Consider the following 19274-nt stretch of genomic DNA (forward strand, 5'->3'; position numbering starts at 1 on the left):
ATCCTGAGTTGCTGTGGCTGTGGCGTAGGCCAGCAGCTGTAGCTTTAATTCAGCCCCAAGCCTGGGAACCTCCAAATGTTGTAGGTGAGGCCTTAAAAAGCAAAATAGAATAAAAGAGACAAACAGCAAGGATCTACCGTATAAAACACATGACTACATTCAATATCCCGTGATAAACCACCATGGAGGAGTTCCCTCATGGCTCAGCAGGTTAAGGATCCAGCGTTTTCACTGCAGTGGCTCAGGCCTCTGCTGTGGTTCAGGTTCGATCCCTGGCCCAAGAACGTCCACATGCCATTGGCACAACCAAAAGAAAACAGAAAAACCCATAATGGAAAATAATATGAAAAAGAATACATATATATATGTGTGTATATATATGTATATATATGTATATGTATGTATATATATGTATATATATGTGTATATATGTGTATATATGTATATATATGTATGTATATATGTATATATGTGTATATATGTTTATATATTTGTGTATATATGTGTATATATATATGTATATATATATGAGTCACTTTGTTGTACAGCAGAAGAAACTAACACAACACACTTCAGTAAAATACTTTTAAAATAAGTAAACAAATTTTTAAGAAATAGATTAAATTATCATCTTGACCTTGTGAGTTACAAAGTCCATCCTATAAGCTGTGACCAGTACGATTCTCTAATGAACAGACTCAAACAGAAAAAGTCAATGAGCTTCATGGAGGAGCCCCCATGCTCCCCACCCTCAGGTTAAGGATCCTGCCTTGGAAATATGCAAAGATACTGACCTACAGCTGACAGGCTCTGAGCTCTTCTCCGCCGCACAACTATTTTTTTAACAGCTTTACTGAGACAGCATTCACATTTCACGCAATTCGCCCTTTTAAAGTGTGCAGTTCAATGATTTTGGACGCAGTCACCGAGCCTTACAACCGTGACCACAGTCAATGTGAGAACACTTCCCTCGCCCCAGAAAGCAAGCCGGCAGCCATCCTTCGTGGCTCCCTGTCTCTCCTGCCCAGGGCCCCTGCCAATCACGACTCTACTTTCTGTGGATTTGCCTGTGTTGGACTTTTCATGCGAACAGAATGATACACTAGGTGGCCTTTTGTGTCTGGCTTCTTGGGCTGAGCATCGTGTTCTCCAGGCCGATCCACAAGGCAGCCTGAATCAGCAGGTCACTCCTTTTCGTTGCCAAATAGTATTCCACTGCGTGGACAGGCCACCCTGGGCGTTTCCGTTCAGGTCTTGATGGACACGTGGGCTGTTTCCACGGCCCAGCCGTCAACCAGCCATGGAGCTCTTCTCTTTCTGATCAAGGCGGCCAAGTGTTTACAAAGAGCAGAGTCTTCTCTTCCCAGGGGTTTTCTAAACAACCAAATGAAGAGCAGCCTTCGAGCAGGGCTCCCAGAAAAGAAAAACCTAAATAATAATTGTAGAAACGTGTCCTTGCCATGAGGCCCGAGCAAAAAAAATAAAACAAAACCAAGCCCAGCTGCACATAATAAGATTGAAATTCGGTGCGAGGCGCCAACATCTCAAATCATTAAAATCTCATTATGCTAATAATATGTTTTCTAGATCGACTGAAACACTCTCTTTCCCCAACCAAAGCGCAGACAGTCTCAGGAGCAGCAGAGTTTGAGGATGAAGGCACAGCTCCCGGGACACCGTGTCCCCCGTGCCATCTGTGCACGTCGGCAGCCTGTCACTCCTGAGTCCCCACACCTGACCTGAGTCCTCCTCTTAAATGGAAGTAGCGATCCAAACAGGTCACGAGGCTCTCACTATATTGTATCATTTCTGGCCAGTTACTGCCAGCCCGGGGGCTGCCCCTTCCGCATCTCTTCTGTATTTGACGGATAAATTGGGGAGGGGCACATGGCAAGAATGATGCTGATGAGACATCAGTGAGGACAAGGGCTAACCCTGGGGACAGCTTCTTCTGTGCCTGGCCCAGGCATCTTCCCCCCGTTTTTACTATTACAATTTTCTCTTTTGTTTCCATGTAGGCCACGCCCATGGCATGTGGAAGTTCCCAGGCCAGGGATCGAACCTGCGCCACAGCAGTGACCCAAACCACAGCAGTTGAGAACGCCGGATTTTTAACAGCTAGACCACCAGGGAACTCCACTATTAAAATTTTCAAACATTGTCCCCAATTTTTACTATTAAAATTTTCGTGTGTGTGCGTGTGACTTTTTAGCACCGCACCCACCGCATATAGAGGTTCCCAGGCTAGGGGTCTAATCGAAGCTCTAGCCACTGGCCTACGCCACAGCCACAGCAACGCCAGATCCGAGCCGCATCTGCGACCTACACCACAGCTCGCGGCAGTGCCAGATTCTTAACCCACTGAGCGAGGCCAGGGATCAAACCTGCATCCTCATGGATGCTAATCAGATTCGTTTCCACTGAGCCACAACGACAACGACAGGAACTCCAAAATGTTCAAACATATAGAAACAACTAAAGAACTTGACCCTGGACCCGAACCCCTGCACACCCACCGCCTGGAGTCTACCAGGAACATTTCCCTGTAACTGTTTCATTACGTATCCATCCGTTCTTCTCTCTCTCCAGCAAGTGATCTGTTATTTGTTTCCTGTGGCCGCCTGAACAAATTCCCACAAATGCAGTGGCTTAAAACAACACAGACGTATTATCCTACGGTTCCGGGTGGGGGTCGGGAGTCCAAAATAGGTTTCAAGCTGTCAGCAGAAAGTTCCTTCTGGAGCGTGTAGGGAGCATCTGCTGCTTTATTTTTCCAGCTGCCCCGGGCGCCCACATTCCTTGGCCTGCAGCCCTGCGTCCCTCCAGCCCGTTTCCTTTGACACATCTCTCCCCCCCAGAGACCTCCTGCCTCCCTCGTCTAAGGGCCCTTGCGCTCACCTGGAAAATCCAGGTCCACTCCCATCTCAAGACTCTCCACTCACTCGCATCGGCTAAATCCCTTTTTGCGTGAAAGGTGACACAGTCGCTGGGTCAGGGGTGTGCGCCTCTTTGGGGGGCCGTTAATCGGCCTGCCACACCATCTTCATTTTTATGCCTTTTCAAGCATACCGCAGACGGGGAGACCTCCCCCTCTAAGCATACGTATCACTAACTAGAGGGCGGTAGTTTTTTTAAAACTTTTATATAGTTGATTTACAGGGTTCTGCCCATTTCTGCTGTACAGCAAAGTGACCCAGTTCTACACACATTCTTTTTCTCACATTCTCCTCCCTCCGGCTCCACCACAGCGGACTGGATAGAGTTCCCTGTGCTGTACAGCAGGGTCTCATTGCTTATCCCTCCAAAAGTAATAGTTGGCATCTGCTAACCTCAAACTCTTTGACTATCCCATTCCCTCCCCACCCCTGGCAACCCCAAGTCTGTTTTAATTCTTTCTTTTGAGTTAAATTTGCATACATTGAAATGCGTGTTTTTAAGTGCACACGCAGTGAGTTTTGACAAATGCATGCACTGGTACGTATGCAGCCCCTATCAAGAGCGAGGGCATTCTTATCATAACGGAATAGTCCCCACCCGCCCTGCCCCTCCCCAGCCAGGCCCCATCCCACCCAGAGGCAACCACACAGATGAGCTGTGTCCGTCTAGAACTCCTCCCCCGAAGAAACGGGTCACCACACGCACCCCTTACATCCAGATTCTTCTGCTCAGCAAGAGCGATGCTGAGAGTCACAGTGTGTGTACCCTGACACGTGCTCCTTCTTGCTGCCCAGCAGCCTTCTGTCCCATGGGTACAGCCCCGCCCACCTCTCCACCCTCCTGGAGAGCCTGGCTGATGTCATGAATAAAGTCGCTCTGGGCATCCTGGTGCCAGTCTTCGTACGGACACAGGTTTCCACTTCCCTTGAGTAAGTATCTCAGATGGGAATTGCTGGGTCATAGGGAGAATGCAGGTTGAGTTCTTCAAGAAACTACCAACCTGGGAGTTCCCTCTGTGGCTCAGCAGGTTAAGAACCTGACTAGTATCCATGAGGATGCAGGTTCAATCCCTGGCCTCACTCAGTAGGTTAAGGATCCGGCGTTGCTGTGAGCTGTGGTGCAGGCCAGCAGCTAGAGCTCTGATTTGACCCCTAGCCTGGGAACCTCCATATACCACTGGTGTGGCTTTAGAACAGCAAAAAAAAAAAAGAAAAAGAAAAAGGATAGATATTTGATCTTCCCCAATTCCTAAGTGACGAGAGCGATAAAGATGTCTTATGTGGGAGTTCCCACTGTGGCACATCAGGATCAACAGCATCTCTGCAGCCAGCGGCAGGGATGTGGGTTCGATGTCTGGCCAGGCACAGTGGGTTAAGGATCTGGCATTGCTGAAGCTATAGGTCTCAATTCTGGCTCGGATTCGATCCCTGGCCTGGGAACGCCATGTGCTACAGGGTGGCCAACAAAGAAAAAAGAAAAAAAAAAAGATATCCTATGTGAATGAGGTAACTTTCGGAAAAGCCCCTAGGTAACCTAAGGATGGAGGCTTGTTGCCAGGGGAACCAAGCCCTTGATTAGAATTGGTCCTTTCAGTCCCACCCCCAAACTTCCGGGGAGGGGCGGGCTAGAGATGGATTGGGCCAGTCTCCAATGGCAATGAATTAACCAACTGTGCCTACATAGTGAAGCCTCCACAAAGCCCAGGAGGACTGGGTGCAGAGAACCCCGGGGCTGGTGATCCACAGAGGTGCTGGGTGAGGGGGGCACCCCTCCCCACTTACTTGCCCCGTGCATCTCTTGCATCCGACTGTTCCTGAGCGATACCCCTTTAGGAGAGACTGGTCATCTAGCCAGTACAGTGTTTCTCTGCGTCAAAGAGCTGCTCCAGCAAATGAAGCCAATCCAAGCCGGGGCTCATGGGAAGCTCAGATTTAGAGCCTGTTGGTCAGAAATTGGGATCAGCATGTGAAGTGGGGGTCAGTCTTGCAGGACTGAGGCTTTAATGTGTGGAATCCGATGCCCCCTCCAGATCGTGTCAGAACAGAACTGCACTGCAGCGCAGCGGGCTAGTGTCGCAGAACTGCTGGATGGGGGGGCAAGCCCTCCCCCACCCCACGTCGGAACTGGGGTCAGCACCGCAGCTGGTGATCACGAGTGGACCTGGAACCTGAATCACAGGACAGTTCTTTCCCACGCCATCGCTTGATCAAGCCAAGTTCAAATGACATCATTTCATTAAGAAACTCCCTTAATTCTCCACCAACCCTAAGAGTTGCATACTTTCTGGAGAAGAGGAACCCGAGGCGTTAGCTCCCTGGTGGCCTAGCAGTTAAGGATCCGGCATTGTCACCGCGGTGGTGGCTTGGGTTCCATCCCTGGCCCGGGGAACTTCTGCATGGCACAGGCAAAGGGCAAAGGGCAGGGAAGTGCCCACCCCAGGTCAAAGCCACAGGGCGCAGCAGTAAGCACTGAAACCCTCAAAGGCCAGGGCTGTGACCACTGCACAAACTGCCTCTTGCGCACTTAGCAAGCACACCAAGACCACGTTAAGAGGCTGAGAGCATCTCTTAGCATCTCTGGAGATGAGACAAGGACAGCCAGGGGACCCAGGCTGACAGGAGACGGGTCACAGAGCCAACCACGTCTGGCAGGAAGGCACAAGACGTGGTGGGTGAGGTGGCAGCACGGGGCCCCCACCTGCTGGAGGCTGACAGTCAAGCCAATGGGCAGAGGGAACAGCATACGTGAGGGCCCGGAGCCAAGGACAATGAGCTGAGCAGGCGACAGGGGGCCGTGGGGACCTGGACTGGGTCCTGGAGCAGCACGAAGCTGCCGAGGCTCCGTCACGGTTCTGCAAATGCCAACGAGCCCATTCAGCACAAAATTAAGCTCATGTGTCTCCTCTGTAGTATCCGTCTTACTGGGGCTGCCTGCATCTCCACTGCCAGGAATGATAATGACGCGACTGCGAACCAGCTGGGAAGGTTACTTGCGTTTGAATCACTCGGCGGACAAGTTGGTGGCAATTAAGAGCCAGGCTGCCAGAGTTTTAATCTCACCAGCCGGCAGAGTGACCTCTTGCAATGGACTTCGCTCCTCTGAGCCTCCGTTTGCTCATCTGCAAAATGGGGATAACCGCGTGCTGCCCGCTTCCCAGCTTTGGGTGAAGATTAAATGAGGTCACCCGTGGAGTGGTTGGCACCATGCCTGGAATATCCCAGGTGCCAACAAGCCTCAGTCGTGACCACGACCACTGTAGACGACACTCGGGGTGGGATTTTTTTTAAAGCCACATCTGCGGCACATGGAGGTTCCCAGGCCAGGGGTCGAATCAGCGCTGCAGCTGCTGGCCTCCACCACGGCCACAGCAATACCAGATCCAAGTCACATCTGCAACCTACACCACAGCTTGTGGTGAGACCAGATCCTTAACCCACTGAGCAAGGCCAGGGATTGAACCCATATCCTCAAGGACACTATGTCAGATCCTTAACCAGCTGAGCCACAACAGGAACTCCTGGGTGGGATTTTTTTTTTTTTTTTTTTGGCTGCGCCATGCAGAAGTTCCCAGGCCAAGGATGGAACCTGCGCCCCAGTAGTGACAACACCATATCCTTAACCATGAGGCCACCAGGGAACTCCTGGGTGTTGTGTGGGCTTTTTTTCATTCTTCTTTTAACTTTTCCCTCACTTCTTCTCAGATGATCCTCTATTAAACGTGTACTTGTCAAGTATGGATGCATTCAAGTCTTCCTTTGAAGGGTAATATTAATTGCCAAAACAGGAAAAAAATGAAAGGGACAAACACACTTCAAATTAGGCTTTGGGCACAATGTCCCTCAAAGTCTATTTATACCAACAATGAATTACAGACACCGCAACAAGCTGTCCCCTCCCCCAGCCTGCTCAAAGGATGCTCTGTCCACGCACTTAGAGCAGCGCCGGGACGGTTCTCGCAAGCTCCACGGTAACAGGAGACGCGGCAGACACTGAGGGCGGTTGTGGCTCCATCAAACCAGATAGCTGCTTCCAGGAGAGCTGGATGCCAGTGAGCCCTGGGAGTTAGGAAACATCCGGCCCCTCCTGAACTTTTTAATAACTTAATATTAGACTAAAAACTAGATCCTCTGGAATTGCGATTTTTCAAATCAAAGTATGAAAATGACCAACTTATGAAAACAGCAGCTGTAAACACAGATGGTCCTACTTGGGGAAATCAATATTCCTGACTCACTCTGGGTGACTCACAAGTAAGTCAAGGTTCAAAGGCCCAGACAAAGGAGTTCCCGCTGCGGCACAACGGGACCTCAGTGTCTCTGCAAAGCCAGCGCAGTGGGTTAAAGGATCTGGCATTGTCTCAGATCTGATCCCTGGCCTGGGAACTCCACATGCCGAGAGGCAGCCAGAAAAGAAAAAGAAAAAGGAAAAAAACCTCAGACCAAGGACAATCATTTCAAAATGCCTAAGCTTAACAAGAATTCAACTGCTAACATGCAAGCATATGAGAAACTGCACAGATTTGCCTAATGTTCTGATTCCTCAGGCTGCTGGCAAAGAAGGAGGCCGAGGTGGGCGGAAAGGCCCCGACGAGCAGGGCTCACACTCCAGGACCGCTGCTTCCGCTCAGAAACACCTGCTGCTCGGCAAACGGGGAACTCCGATTCTCTGCACCGCACACCTCAAAGGAGCAGGCTTCCCAGCCACCGTGGGCCAGGAGGGAAGCAGGATGCCAGCTTTCCCCACACACAAATATTTTAAAGGATTTCTGTAACTCTGCTACCAACTGCCAACCCGTGCCTTCACAGGACACACTGCGAAAGAAGCAGCCAGAGCTGCTGAAATGACACAGGACTAGAGCGAGAAAAGGCTTCTATTCTGGGGATGACAATCACTCAGCGCTTAACCCTCCCATATACACTGCAGGCTGGCCTAGACAGTCTCGGCTTTCTTTCCCCAGCCCAGATGCTGCCTCAGAATCCTTCCTAACACGGGGCACGCAGTCGTTATCAATCGAGCTGAGGCTACTCTCCAGGGGACACAGCCAGCCCTGCTCTATCACTAACCAGCTCTGGAGTCAGCGTCTGTGTCAGTGCCTCACTTGTTAGCAGTATCCATAATTAATAGTTACTGAGCACTTAAGTGCTAATGAAACCCTCACTGCATTTTTTTTTTTTCTTTTTAGGGCCTCACCTGCAGCACATGGAAGTTCTGAGGCTAGGCGTCGAATCCTCGCTGCAGCTGCCAGCCTGCAGCACAGCCACAGCCACGCCAGATCCAAGCGGCATCTGTGACCCATGCCGCGACTTGCGGCAACACCGGATTCTTAACCCACTGATCGAGGCCAGGGATTGAACCCACAGCCTCATGGATACTAGTCGGGTTCTTAACCAATGAACCATAACGGGAACTCCAACCTTTATGTCATTTTATCTTCACATTGTCTAAGGGCAGGTGCCCCCCGAGATCCACAGGGGCCCAGTCAGGAAGAGGCTGAGACAGACGGAGTAATGGACCCACGGAGCAAGGATGTGAGCGCAGGCCTGGCCCCCCCACCTCCCACCCGCTTCCCCCCCTCCCCCACCTCCAGGGTGCTACCTCCCACACCAACACCAACACGCTGCCCTGCTGGGAACCCGCGAGGTCTCGCCAGCTGGGGAAAGGCAGAGGTGCCATCTTCCCCGCATTTCCCCAGCTCAGAAATGAGGAAGTGGGGCTCCAAAGCCTTCCCACTCAGAGGGTGAGACCCAGAGTGCCCAAGGGGATTCCATGGCCAGAGGATGCTCGGAGAAGGCAGACGGACCACTGGCTTCCCAGAGCCAATCACGTGATGCCTCGGGTGCTGTGAGCCCCAGGGACCAGACGATGCCAGAACCCGCTGCCCATTCCATTTTCTCTCATGATCAGAACGCGGTACCACGTTTGATGTTTACGAAGGAGCATCTCCAGCCGTAAAAGAGAACGAAAGAATCCCCTTGGCAGCAACACGGACAGACCTGGAGAGATGACCACATGAAGCAAGTCCGACACAGAAAGACAAGCATCAGGTGATATCACTTATACGTGGAATCCAAAAATGATACAAACGGACTTATTTACAAAACAGAAAGAGACTCACAGACACAGAAAACAACTTACGGTTACCAAAGGGGAAGGGGAGGGGAAGGGATAAATTAGGAGTTGGGGATGAACATAAGATCATTACTATATATAAAATAGGTAACCAACAAGGACCTGCTGTAGAGCACAGGGAACTGAACTCAACAGTCTGTAATAGCCTAGGGTGGAAAAGAATCTGAAAAAGAATATATAGGAGTTCCCGTCGTGGCGCAGTGGTTAACGAACCCGACTAGGAACCATGAGTCTGCGGGTTCGGTCCCTGCCCTTGCTCAGTGGGTTAACGATCCGGCGTTGCCGTGAGCTGTGGTGTAGGTCGCAGACGTGGCTCGGATCCCGCGTTGCTGTGGCTCTGGCGTAGGCCGGTGGCTACAGCTCCAATTCGACCCCTAGCCTGGGAACCTCCATATGCCGCGGGAGCGGCCCAAGAAATAGCAACAACAACAACAACAATAACAACAACAAAAGACAAAAAAAAAAAGAATATATAGATACACAGATGTGTGTGCGTGTGCAGAACTGAATCCCCTGCTGTCTACCTGACGCTACCATAATACTGTAAATCAATTATATTTTTGAAAAACAGCAGTATCTCAATGACGCAAGAGCCACCAGAAACTTCCAGAATGATTGCAGTCCGTGTTTACCTCCTCTCACCCCCACACAATTAGTATAGATGAGCAGATTAACAACAGGGGGCCAGCGTGGGTTAATAAGGGACCCCTAAACTTACTGATAGGTCTTTCAGCTTCTACATAATATAAATAATAAATACACTCACGAGGAAGTAAAGCCATTTTTCATCTGAAAAAGTCAAGTGTGCGGCTGATGCAAGGAGGAAACGGGCTTTCTGAGGGTATGTCTCTCCTGTGATGGGACCACATGTTTGAAAACAAGAAAATAGCCGGGTCAAGGTCCTGCCCTCTGCCAACCACAGCAGGGGGGGGGGAAATCAATCAGAGCGCTTAAAACCCGCTCAGAGCAGGCGCTTCGTCCCTTCCACCGTCTAAGGGTCCCTTAATTATTCTGACGACTGGACAGGGAGCACGAAGGTAAAAGCAACTTCGGGATGTGCGATAAATATTAATCCCACCGAAGGGAGACGGGAATTCAACGCAGAGCTCCTCTGATGAGCGTGGGGTTGCCAAGGCGACGGGACTCCTCGGGCCCACTCAGGAATAACCAAGATGCCAGGAGGACCACAGAGAGCGCTCTTCCTGGAAGGGGAGGAGTGCAAAGTCACGACTCTGGAGCCAGCATCTGCATTTCCATTCTCCATGGAAGCAACGTTTCCCAGATTTCAGCAGATGACCGGGAAAAAAGCCCAGCGTGGAACCCGCTGACGTGCCGACGTGTTTCTCTCTGAAAGGCCCACAGGCGTGTGGGCAAAACGCAGAACAAACAAGGCGAAGTGCTGGATTTGAAGATTATAATCAGAATAATAATCAAAGGAAACTTGACAAAGCCACACCAAGCCCCCTGAAAGCCACTTCCTCTCAGCCAGAGAGAGGAAAACAGAGCAGTGGCTTCCAGGGCCTGCCAACGACTCCCTAAGAAGTGCGTTGCAATAGAGCAGCCGACAGACCGAAGCTCCCTCTCCGGGCTGCCCCCACAGACAGAGACCCCCCCTGCTCAAAGAAGACGCCTTAGGGGTTCGGAGCAAGCAACACGGAAGGGTCTGCAGAGAACCTACACCGACGCCTCTTCCCATAGAACGTTCTAGAACCCCCCGCGTACATGGTCCTGGCCCCTCACCCGCTCACATCCTTCCACGTCTTCACCAGTCACTCTCTTCCCCTTCTTCTAAGAGTCCGACCCACCTTAACCATGACCTGCAGTCACCTTCCCAAGGGTCCGGTAGATCAAAGCAATCACCTGAGCAAACGCAGGGTCTGGAAATGCAAAGGAGCCCCCAAAAGTCCCCCCTCCCTGGCCAAAGGGGACCACACTCATTACAAACCCTGGCCCCATATCTTACCGCAAAGAGGGGTACTAGTCCAGGATAATTTTATCTCTTTTTTAATGATGATTTTCATTTTTTCCATCGGAGCTGGTTTACGGCGTTCTGTCAGCTTTCTACTGTGAGCAAGCGGACCCAGGCACACAGACGCGTGTACATTCTTCATTCTCACGTCATCATGCTCCTTCCTAAGTGACTAGATAGAGTTCCCAGTGGACACAGCAGGACCTTCAGTATTATTTTCGAAGGGAAGGGGGAGGGTTGAGATCCACTTAAAAGAGGCTGTGGAAATCACTTCAAGGTCACTACGTGCCCCAATCAGTTCTCTACGCAAACGCCCTGAGCAGCCTCTAGGCCTCCCCAGGTGCACCAGCCCCCTGAGCAGCAGGGAGCAGGGCAGGGGCCCTAGAAAACCAGGCCTCCTCTAAGCTGCTTCTATGCAAAGATCCTTCCAGCTCAGAGTAGCCTCTGAGTGGCAACCTCAGTATCAGGCCCTGCAGCTGCACCTCCCAGGCCTCCTCTGACCTCCTCTCCATTTCAAGAATCCTGCAGCTTCCCCGCCCAGGGTACTGCCTCCAGGAAGCCCACCCTGCCTGCAGCTACATGCCAGCCACTTTCTCACGGCCCACCCCACTCCAGTCCATTCCACACCCGACTCCGTAAAGTCGCTGAGATGGGTCACCAGCACCTGCTGCTCCCACGAGCCAGGAGGGCCCAAGGACTGCTCTACCTGGCCCCGCGGCTGACCACGGCCCACTGGCCACACCACAACCGGCCATGCTGAGCCTCCGGCACGTCCCCAGCAGGACGAGCTGGGGTCTCCTCCAGGGCCCTCCTCTCTGATTCCTGGCCAGCCTTTACTCGCACCCAGGGGACCACTCCTCCAAGTCCAGGCTGTGCACCCCCCAACCTGGGTCTCCATCAACACAGGGCCCGCCCCCTCCCACAGCGTCCACAGGCTCCTGAGGACAGGCCGGGGCCTGGTCCCCACCTGCCACCAGCTCCCAGGCGGCCAGGTAAAGCTTCTTCTGTGTCCCTAGGTCCTCAGGGCTCAAATTACAGGGAAGCAACTGCACTTCCTTCGAGCTCTCACCAAAGCGTCCCCGTTCTTCTCGCCCCCCCCCCCCACCTGCAGAGACGGGGGTCTGCCAGGGACAGCTCCTGCTCCCCGGGACCCCCCTTGCCGCCTGGCTCCCTGTGAGCACCACACCTGCCTGTAACCAGCCGGCCTGGCCACACATGCCCAGCCTGGGTGGGCCATGCAGGTCCCTGCCCTCAGGAGACTGGGCTGGGAGCCCCCTGCGCTGCGCCGAGGTGGGGTCCAGGCGGGCCTTCAAGGGCCACTGGCAGACTCAGGCAGTTGGGGGCCCTGGGGGCTCTTCCACCTCTGCGGCTTGTCACCTTGTCTTGGTTCTAAGACACCCGAGGAAAGACCCACAGGTGTCTCCGCCCAGCACTGTTCCCAACCCCGCGTGCGGCTGTCTGGAGCATCGTGGGATGTTAACCAGCATTCCTGGTCCCCAACCACGAGAGGCCACCAGCACCCCCACCCTGGTCGTGACACTGCCCATGTCCCCTGGGGGCAGAATGACCCCCACCTGACAACTACGGGGGTTTTTTTTATTTATTTATTTTGGGGCCCATGCCTGCAGCACATGGAAGTTCCCAAGCCAGGATCTAGCCTGCGCCTGCAGCAGTGACAACACCAGATCCTTAACGCACTGAGCCACCAGGGAACTCCAATTTTATTCATTTACTTATGTATCTACTGATTTTTCATATTTCATGAGAACCACTGGTTTAAACCACCAGGAAGTGGCTGCTGGGTAAGGTCGTGTTGGCTCAACTATAAAGTGAGGGGGAAAGTCCTGCCTTCCAGGTAACTTGTGGGCAGGTCCCACCTTGAGAGTTCCTGATGTGGCAACACAGCATCGGCGGGCATCTTGGAGGCATTGGGACACAGGTTCGATCCCCGATCTGGCACAGTGGGTTAAGAATCTAGCATTGCCACAGCTGCGACTTCCGTCTAGACTGTGGCTCAGATCTGATCCCTGGCTCGGGAACTCCACATGCAGCAGAGTGGCCAAGAAAGGGAAAAAAAGTCCCACCTGCAGGGCTAAGTGACGCAGCACCTCCGTCCAGTACTCTTATGATGGAGCAGTGTTGAGGGGGGATGGTGTTTGGGGTCGACACAGCCGATCACTTCGTGGGGGACAGGGGGACAGGGTGGACTGCCTAGGGTCAGCCGTGCTGGCTCAGACGGAGATGCTCCCTGGAAGTCATTTAAATCCACCAAAGAGGAGTTCCCGTCGTGGTGCAGCAGAAACGAATCCGACTAGGAACCATGAGGTTGTGGGTTCGATCCCTGGCCTCGCTCAGTGGGTTAAGGATCCGGCGTTGCCGTGAGCTGTGGTGTAGGTCGCAGAAGTGGCTTGGATCTGGCGTTGCTGTGGCTGTGGTATAGGCCGACAGCTGCAGCTCCGATTCGACCCCCAGCCTGGGAACCTCTATATGCCGCGGGAGCGGCCCTAAAAAGACAAAGAGACCAAAAAATAAAATACATAAATAAATAAATCCACCAAAGAAAACAGAACACCTGTTTCGCAAGGGTGCAGCCCCCTGGTGTCACTTTAGACCTAGTTCATGAGGTCTCAGACCACATCTTGCTCACTTACCACTATTTCTGCATCAAATGCTGGGCTTAAGAGACCCAGAAGACAAGCCACGGAGCAGGAGAGAGTGTCTGTGAAGGACATACCTGACAAAGGATTTGTGACCACAATACATCAAAAAGTCCTAAAATTTAAGTAGAAGAAATCAAACAACTCAATTTTTAAAAATGAGTTTCCTAGTGGCTCAGTGAGTTAAGGACCTGGCATTGTCACTGCCGTGGCGCAGGTTCAATCCCCGGCCCAGAAAAAAAAAAAAAAAAAAAAGGCCAAAGATCTGAATGGACACCTCACCAAAAAAGATGTGGAGATGAAACATGACCCTAGAAAAGGCTCCACATCCTAGGTCACTAGGGAATGAGACCTTAAACTGCCCTAAAAACACATTTACAAAGAGAGGGAGGGAGGGAGGGAAAGAAGAGAAAAAGCAATCAGGGAACAGGAATTCCTCAAGGCTCGCTTTCCTCGGAAAAGTGGGAGGGACAGAACCTCCAGGCTTGGCTGTGGTGGGTTCAGTGCTGTGCAGCCTGGCACCTGTCACTGGTGTCTGGGCAGAGGGCAAAGGTCAAGGGTGGGGGGGGTCCCTCTTGCGGCAAATGGGTGGAGTGGACTCCATTCCACCCCTTCCGTCCAGGGTCCCCCAACCCAGAACTGGCCACCCGCCACTAAGGACTTTACACAGTAGCTGGGGTGACCCTGGGGTGCCTCCCTCCCTCCCCCCGCCCCCCCCCCGCTGCCGGCTGGACCTGCGGGCTGTCACCCATGGTCACCAGGGGGCCCTCGTGGGGAGTCTTCCTCTGCGCCTGCTCTGTCCAGCTCCAGTAACCGATGAGCTTTAATGAGTGGCTCCTTCGGGAGCTCTGGGGCTTTCAAGTGTTCCTCTCCACTCCTGATGCCCACAGTTCGTCCCACTTCTGTTTTCTAAACCAGCTACCACATGACATGACTCGGGTCCTTCCATGGCACATCAGCCTTCACCACGCTGTGAATTCATCCACCGGCACTTCCCCCAGCAGCCCCTCCGAAGCCCAGAACGCATTTCCTGATGTGACCTTCTCTGGAAGATGGCAGGACATCCCCCCACCTGTCCCTCCGCACTTGGTCACAGCCTCGAGCTCTGCCAACCTGGGCGGGCAGGGCCGAATGCTCGGGGCACCCGGGATCTCTGGCTTCTCGGCAGTGCCATCCTCGGCCCAGCATCCTCCCCCGCGCCACCTCCCTTACAGGGGCCGCACCTCCACCCACACTCCTGAATTCACCATCAACTCTCTAACAACAAGGAAATGAAACCCGCCCATGGCACAGCTGGCAGCGCCCAGGACACCTCAAAGCGCCGTCTTCCTGATCGGTCCCTGGCAGGCAAATGAGAGCCTCCCCACCGGGGCCCTGGGTCTGGGCCAAGACCTGCTGCAGCTGGGGATGCACCTGAGCAACAGGGAGGGCAGGCTGCCAAGGAAACAGGCCCGCAGGAAGACTGGCAACCCTCAATCATTCAGAACCTCATTCTCCAGGCTTCTCACCTCACTTCTGGGTTTTGGGGGGGGGGTTGGGTTTTTTTTTGGGGGGGGGTTGGGTTTTTTTTTGGGGGGGGGGGTTGTTTTCCAGGGCTTGAACCTGTGGCATATGGAAGTTCCCAGGCTAAGGGTAGAATCAGAGCTGCAGCCAGCCTACCCCACAGCCACAGCAACACGAGATCACGGGATCCAAGCCACATCTGCGACCTACACCACAGCTCACGGCAACACCGGATCCCTGACCCTCTAAGCGAGGCCAGGGACCCAGTGAACCTGCGTCCTCACGGATACTAGTCAGATTCGTTTCCACTGCGCCACAGCGGGAACTCCAGTCTCCTGCTTCTGACTCCTTCCCCACTTCCCGCCAGACCAGACAGAAGCCACTGAGCCCTTCCCAGGCCAGTCCTCCCCCAATTCCTGCATCTGAGCCCAATTCCTGTTTGCATGGGGAACCCCTGAGGGTACCAGATACCCCAACCTTGAGAACCAAGGCAAGGGACCCAGCTAACTCACACCAAAGCAACGCCAGCTGCGCCACGAAAGCACCTCTCTCCTTCCGCTGTTTTCAGGCCTCTTTTATTCAGCACAGCACGTCTGGACTATTGCGATTCTTGGCAGAGTTAAATTAAGCCAGATTGGTCCTCCATTTTCTAGGTGCCGGCCAGTTCACAAAGGCAAGGACAAGGCCTTGGCTTGGGAACTTGGGGCCTGTCCATGACTCAGGCCTGTGCTTCTTCGTATTCCAAGAGTGTAAATGTCACCTATAAAAAGCTGTCACTGTCCAGAACATTCTGCTGACCTGCTGCTCTGGGAGGAATGGCTTTCCTTCTTGGCTCCTTTGGGTCTCAACCCAAACATCAGCCGCCTGAGGCCTTGCGTGGGCATCCATCTGACCGCAGCACATATTGCTACGGGATGGTGGTCTGTTTATTTCGTTACGCCCCGACCCCTCGGTCCAGGAAAGCAAGAGCTTTGTTCACCTTTACTTCCTAGGGGCTCACAGCAGGCAACGCATGAACTAGAAAGGGAAGGACACTGATTTGGGTGAAGGTGACAGGACAGCAACCGAGGCAGGCGGAATGATCAAGGGACATGCGAAGGCCATTTATCGCCGCTTTCAGGAGGTGCGACTTGATGGAGATAAATAAGCCAGTTTGGATCCCAAATGCCAGGCCTCAGAGAGGAGTCGCCAATGTGCTTGGACCCACTTGTCAACCGCAAAAAACCGCACAACCTTAGAGTGAAGAATGACGTTTTACCTGGCAGACAAAACTAAGGACTGGGGCCCAGGTTGCAGCCCCTGGGATAACTCTATGGGCAGCTCAGAAGAGCCAGGGGAGGGGCCAGGCTCCATAGGCGTTTTTGCAACACAGACCAGGTAGTCGGAACATTAAAAGACTACTGCTAATGAGGCGTTCCCGTCGTGGCGCAGCGGAAACAAATCCAACTAGGAACCATGAGGTTGTGGGTTCGATCCCTGGCCTCGCTCAAGGGGTTAAGAATCCGGCGATGCCGTGAGCTGTAGTGTAGGTCACAGACGTGGCTCTGCTCTGGCGTTGCTGTGGCTGTGGTGTAGGCTGGCAGCTGTAGCTCCAATTAGACCCCTAGCCTGGGAAACTCCATATGCTGCGGGTGTGGCCCTAAAAAAAAAAAAAAGGGCAAAGATTACTGGTTTGTAATCTGGATGGAACCCACAACCTCATGTTTCCTAGTCGGATTCGTTAACCACTGAGCCCCGACGGGAAAGCTAAAAGATTACTATTAATGAAAGAAAACCAGACATCTCAAGTTAAGGAATTTAGGGCTTTTCTAAGTACAGGAAGATGCAAAGGACTCACTGAAATCAGTCCTTTGATGAGCACCTCAGCCCTCAGGGACCAGAGTCCTGGGCTTTCACATCCTGAGTCCCCTCAGGGCTCACCGGGAGGGGTGGCAGTGGAGGCTAGAAGGCTGCAACATCCTTTGTTTACTGATATGCCAGGCCACATTTTTTCAAAAGGCCCTGCCCTCTGGGAACCCAATCATCTTAATTGGATAAAAGTGCTCTGGATGGGAAATGCAAGAGCACACACTCCCCTCACCTTCCCCCTTCCTCCTCCCCGACACACACGCGCGCGCGCGCGCGCGCGCGCGCACACACACACACACACACACCCCTGGGTGGGAAATGCATGGGAGCACAGAATACATATCTCGAAGGGAGAAATGAGTACGGGGACGTGTGTCTATGTGTCCCTGCAAGCATGTCCTTAGGTCACACGGTGGAGGGGGCTCATCCTGGAGGTCCAAGGGGACCTTCTAGAGCACAGGTCAAGCTGGGCTATGAGGAACTCTGCACACCCGTGACCGCTGACACACCTTCCCCATGTCCTGCCCAAGGCCAGCTCGCACCAGCCTTTTCAGAGCTGCCCCAGCACACCACGCACCCTCACCCGCAGGGCATCTGGCCCAGAGGACGAACCTCCGGGCCAGAACAAAGGGAAAATTCCGGAATGCGGCCCCGGGAGGGGCCCAGAGAACAGCGGTATTTCAAGATCCCAAACGAGAGTCCTCACACGTCTAAAAAAACTTTTAAAATGTAAGAGAAGGCAGGCAGATTTTTAGCAGTATTCTCGCAGGCACCTGGGGTCAGACATGGAGGGGCCTCTGTGGTCCGTGCCCCAGTCGGTGCCCACAGGCCTCGCAGCTCCGGCCTGCCCGCTCCGCACGAGTTCCTCCCTCCCCTCTCCGCCGCGGGGGCCGCAGCCCGGACAGCACCCCGCACCACGGACACTGGCGGGGCCCGGCCTGTGCCCGCCCGGCAGCGCGTGCCCATTGAGGAGCGAGTGCCCTCAGGCAGGGCTGAACCAGCGGGCCCGCGGGCGGTGCTGCCCGGCAGCGGGGCTTCGTACATGACCCCTCGGGCCGCGGCGGGCCCGGGGCTGGCCTCGGCGCCCCGAGAGCTCGCCCCATGTCTGCTCAACGTCCTGCCCTCAGCAGGAGCTGGCGCTGCGCCCCGAGATGACGCCGGGGGCCCAAAGAGGCTCGACGAGCCGCCGGCGGGGGGCGGGGGGGGGGGGAGCCCGCGCTCCGGGTTCCCGCCGGCGTTTAAAGGTCTCGGGAGGAGGAAGGCGCGAGGCTCAAGGGCTGCCGCCAAGGTCACGGCTGCGCGCTGCGCGGGCCCGGCGGGGTTAGGATGCCGCGCGCGCGGAGCCCGAAGGGGAGTGGGCGCGTGGCCCCGGCGGCCACCCGAGCGAGACTCGGGGCCGCGTGGTCCCGGCTGCTACTCAATCGGGTCCCGGCAGGGCTCAGGCCGCGTGGTCCCGGCTGCTACTCGACCGGGTCCCGGCGGGGCTCGGACCGCGTGGTCCCGCCTGCCCCTCGATCGGGTCCCGGCGGGACTCGGGGCGGCGTGCGCGCAAGCGCGAGCGCGCGGGGCCAGGCAGCCGCCCGCCCGGGGCCCGCGGGGCGGGGCGCGGCGCGTGCGCGGCGGGCGGCCGGCAGCCGGCGGACTCACCCTCCTTGGCCTTCTTCTTCCTCGCCAGCGTGCCGCCCAGCTTGCCCAGGAACGACTCGTCCTTCTTCATCCGGTGCGGCCGCGGGGCGGGCGAGCGCAGCGGTGCGGAGGACATGGGGTGCGCGGGGACCCCGGGGGCCGGGCGCGGGCGCAGCGCGTGTGAGAGGCGCCCTGGTCGCCGCCTTGGCCACCGCCGCCGCCGCCGCCTGCTCGGCCTGGGGAGTGGCCCGGAGGGCGCGGCCCCGGCGCCGGCCCCCGCCCCCCGCCCGCCCCCGGCCCTGCGGCGCCCGCCGCACGAGGTCTCGGCGCCCTCTCGGGCGCTGCGGTCACCACTTCCAGCCCGCCGGTTGCCCGCGAGCCCTCGGCCTTTCCCACGCTGCGCGTCACACTCATTCTCAAAGTGAAGTGGTGCTTCCGCCCCTATGTGCCGCCGCTGGGACAGACCTAAGGCTTCCTCCGCCTTCTCCTCCTGTTCTGCACCTCTGAGCCCTGGGCTGGGCCGGCTCTGGTGCCGGTACCTGGGCTCCAGGGAACCGGGGGGCAGTCGGGGCCAGCACCTTTGCGCACCCGAAGTGGATCAGATA

At 54.8% G+C, this 19274-nt stretch overlaps 1 protein-coding gene across 1 annotated transcript in view; it reads right to left on the reverse strand.

The window, feature by feature from the left end:
* Positions 1-18884, reverse strand: part of PARVB (parvin beta) — a 107668-nt gene extending 88784 nt beyond the window's left edge. The window contains exon 1 of the mRNA XM_047786039.1: positions 18691-18884. Within this exon, the coding sequence (XP_047641995.1) occupies positions 18691-18805 (115 nt within the window). The 5' untranslated portion in view covers positions 18806-18884. The remainder of the gene's footprint in view (positions 1-18690) is intronic.
* Between the last annotated feature and the right edge of the window lie 390 nt (positions 18885-19274).

Source organism: Phacochoerus africanus, chromosome 7 (genome assembly GCF_016906955.1).
Source record: "Phacochoerus africanus isolate WHEZ1 chromosome 7, ROS_Pafr_v1, whole genome shotgun sequence".
NCBI classification, from domain to species: domain Eukaryota; kingdom Metazoa; phylum Chordata; class Mammalia; order Artiodactyla; family Suidae; genus Phacochoerus; species Phacochoerus africanus.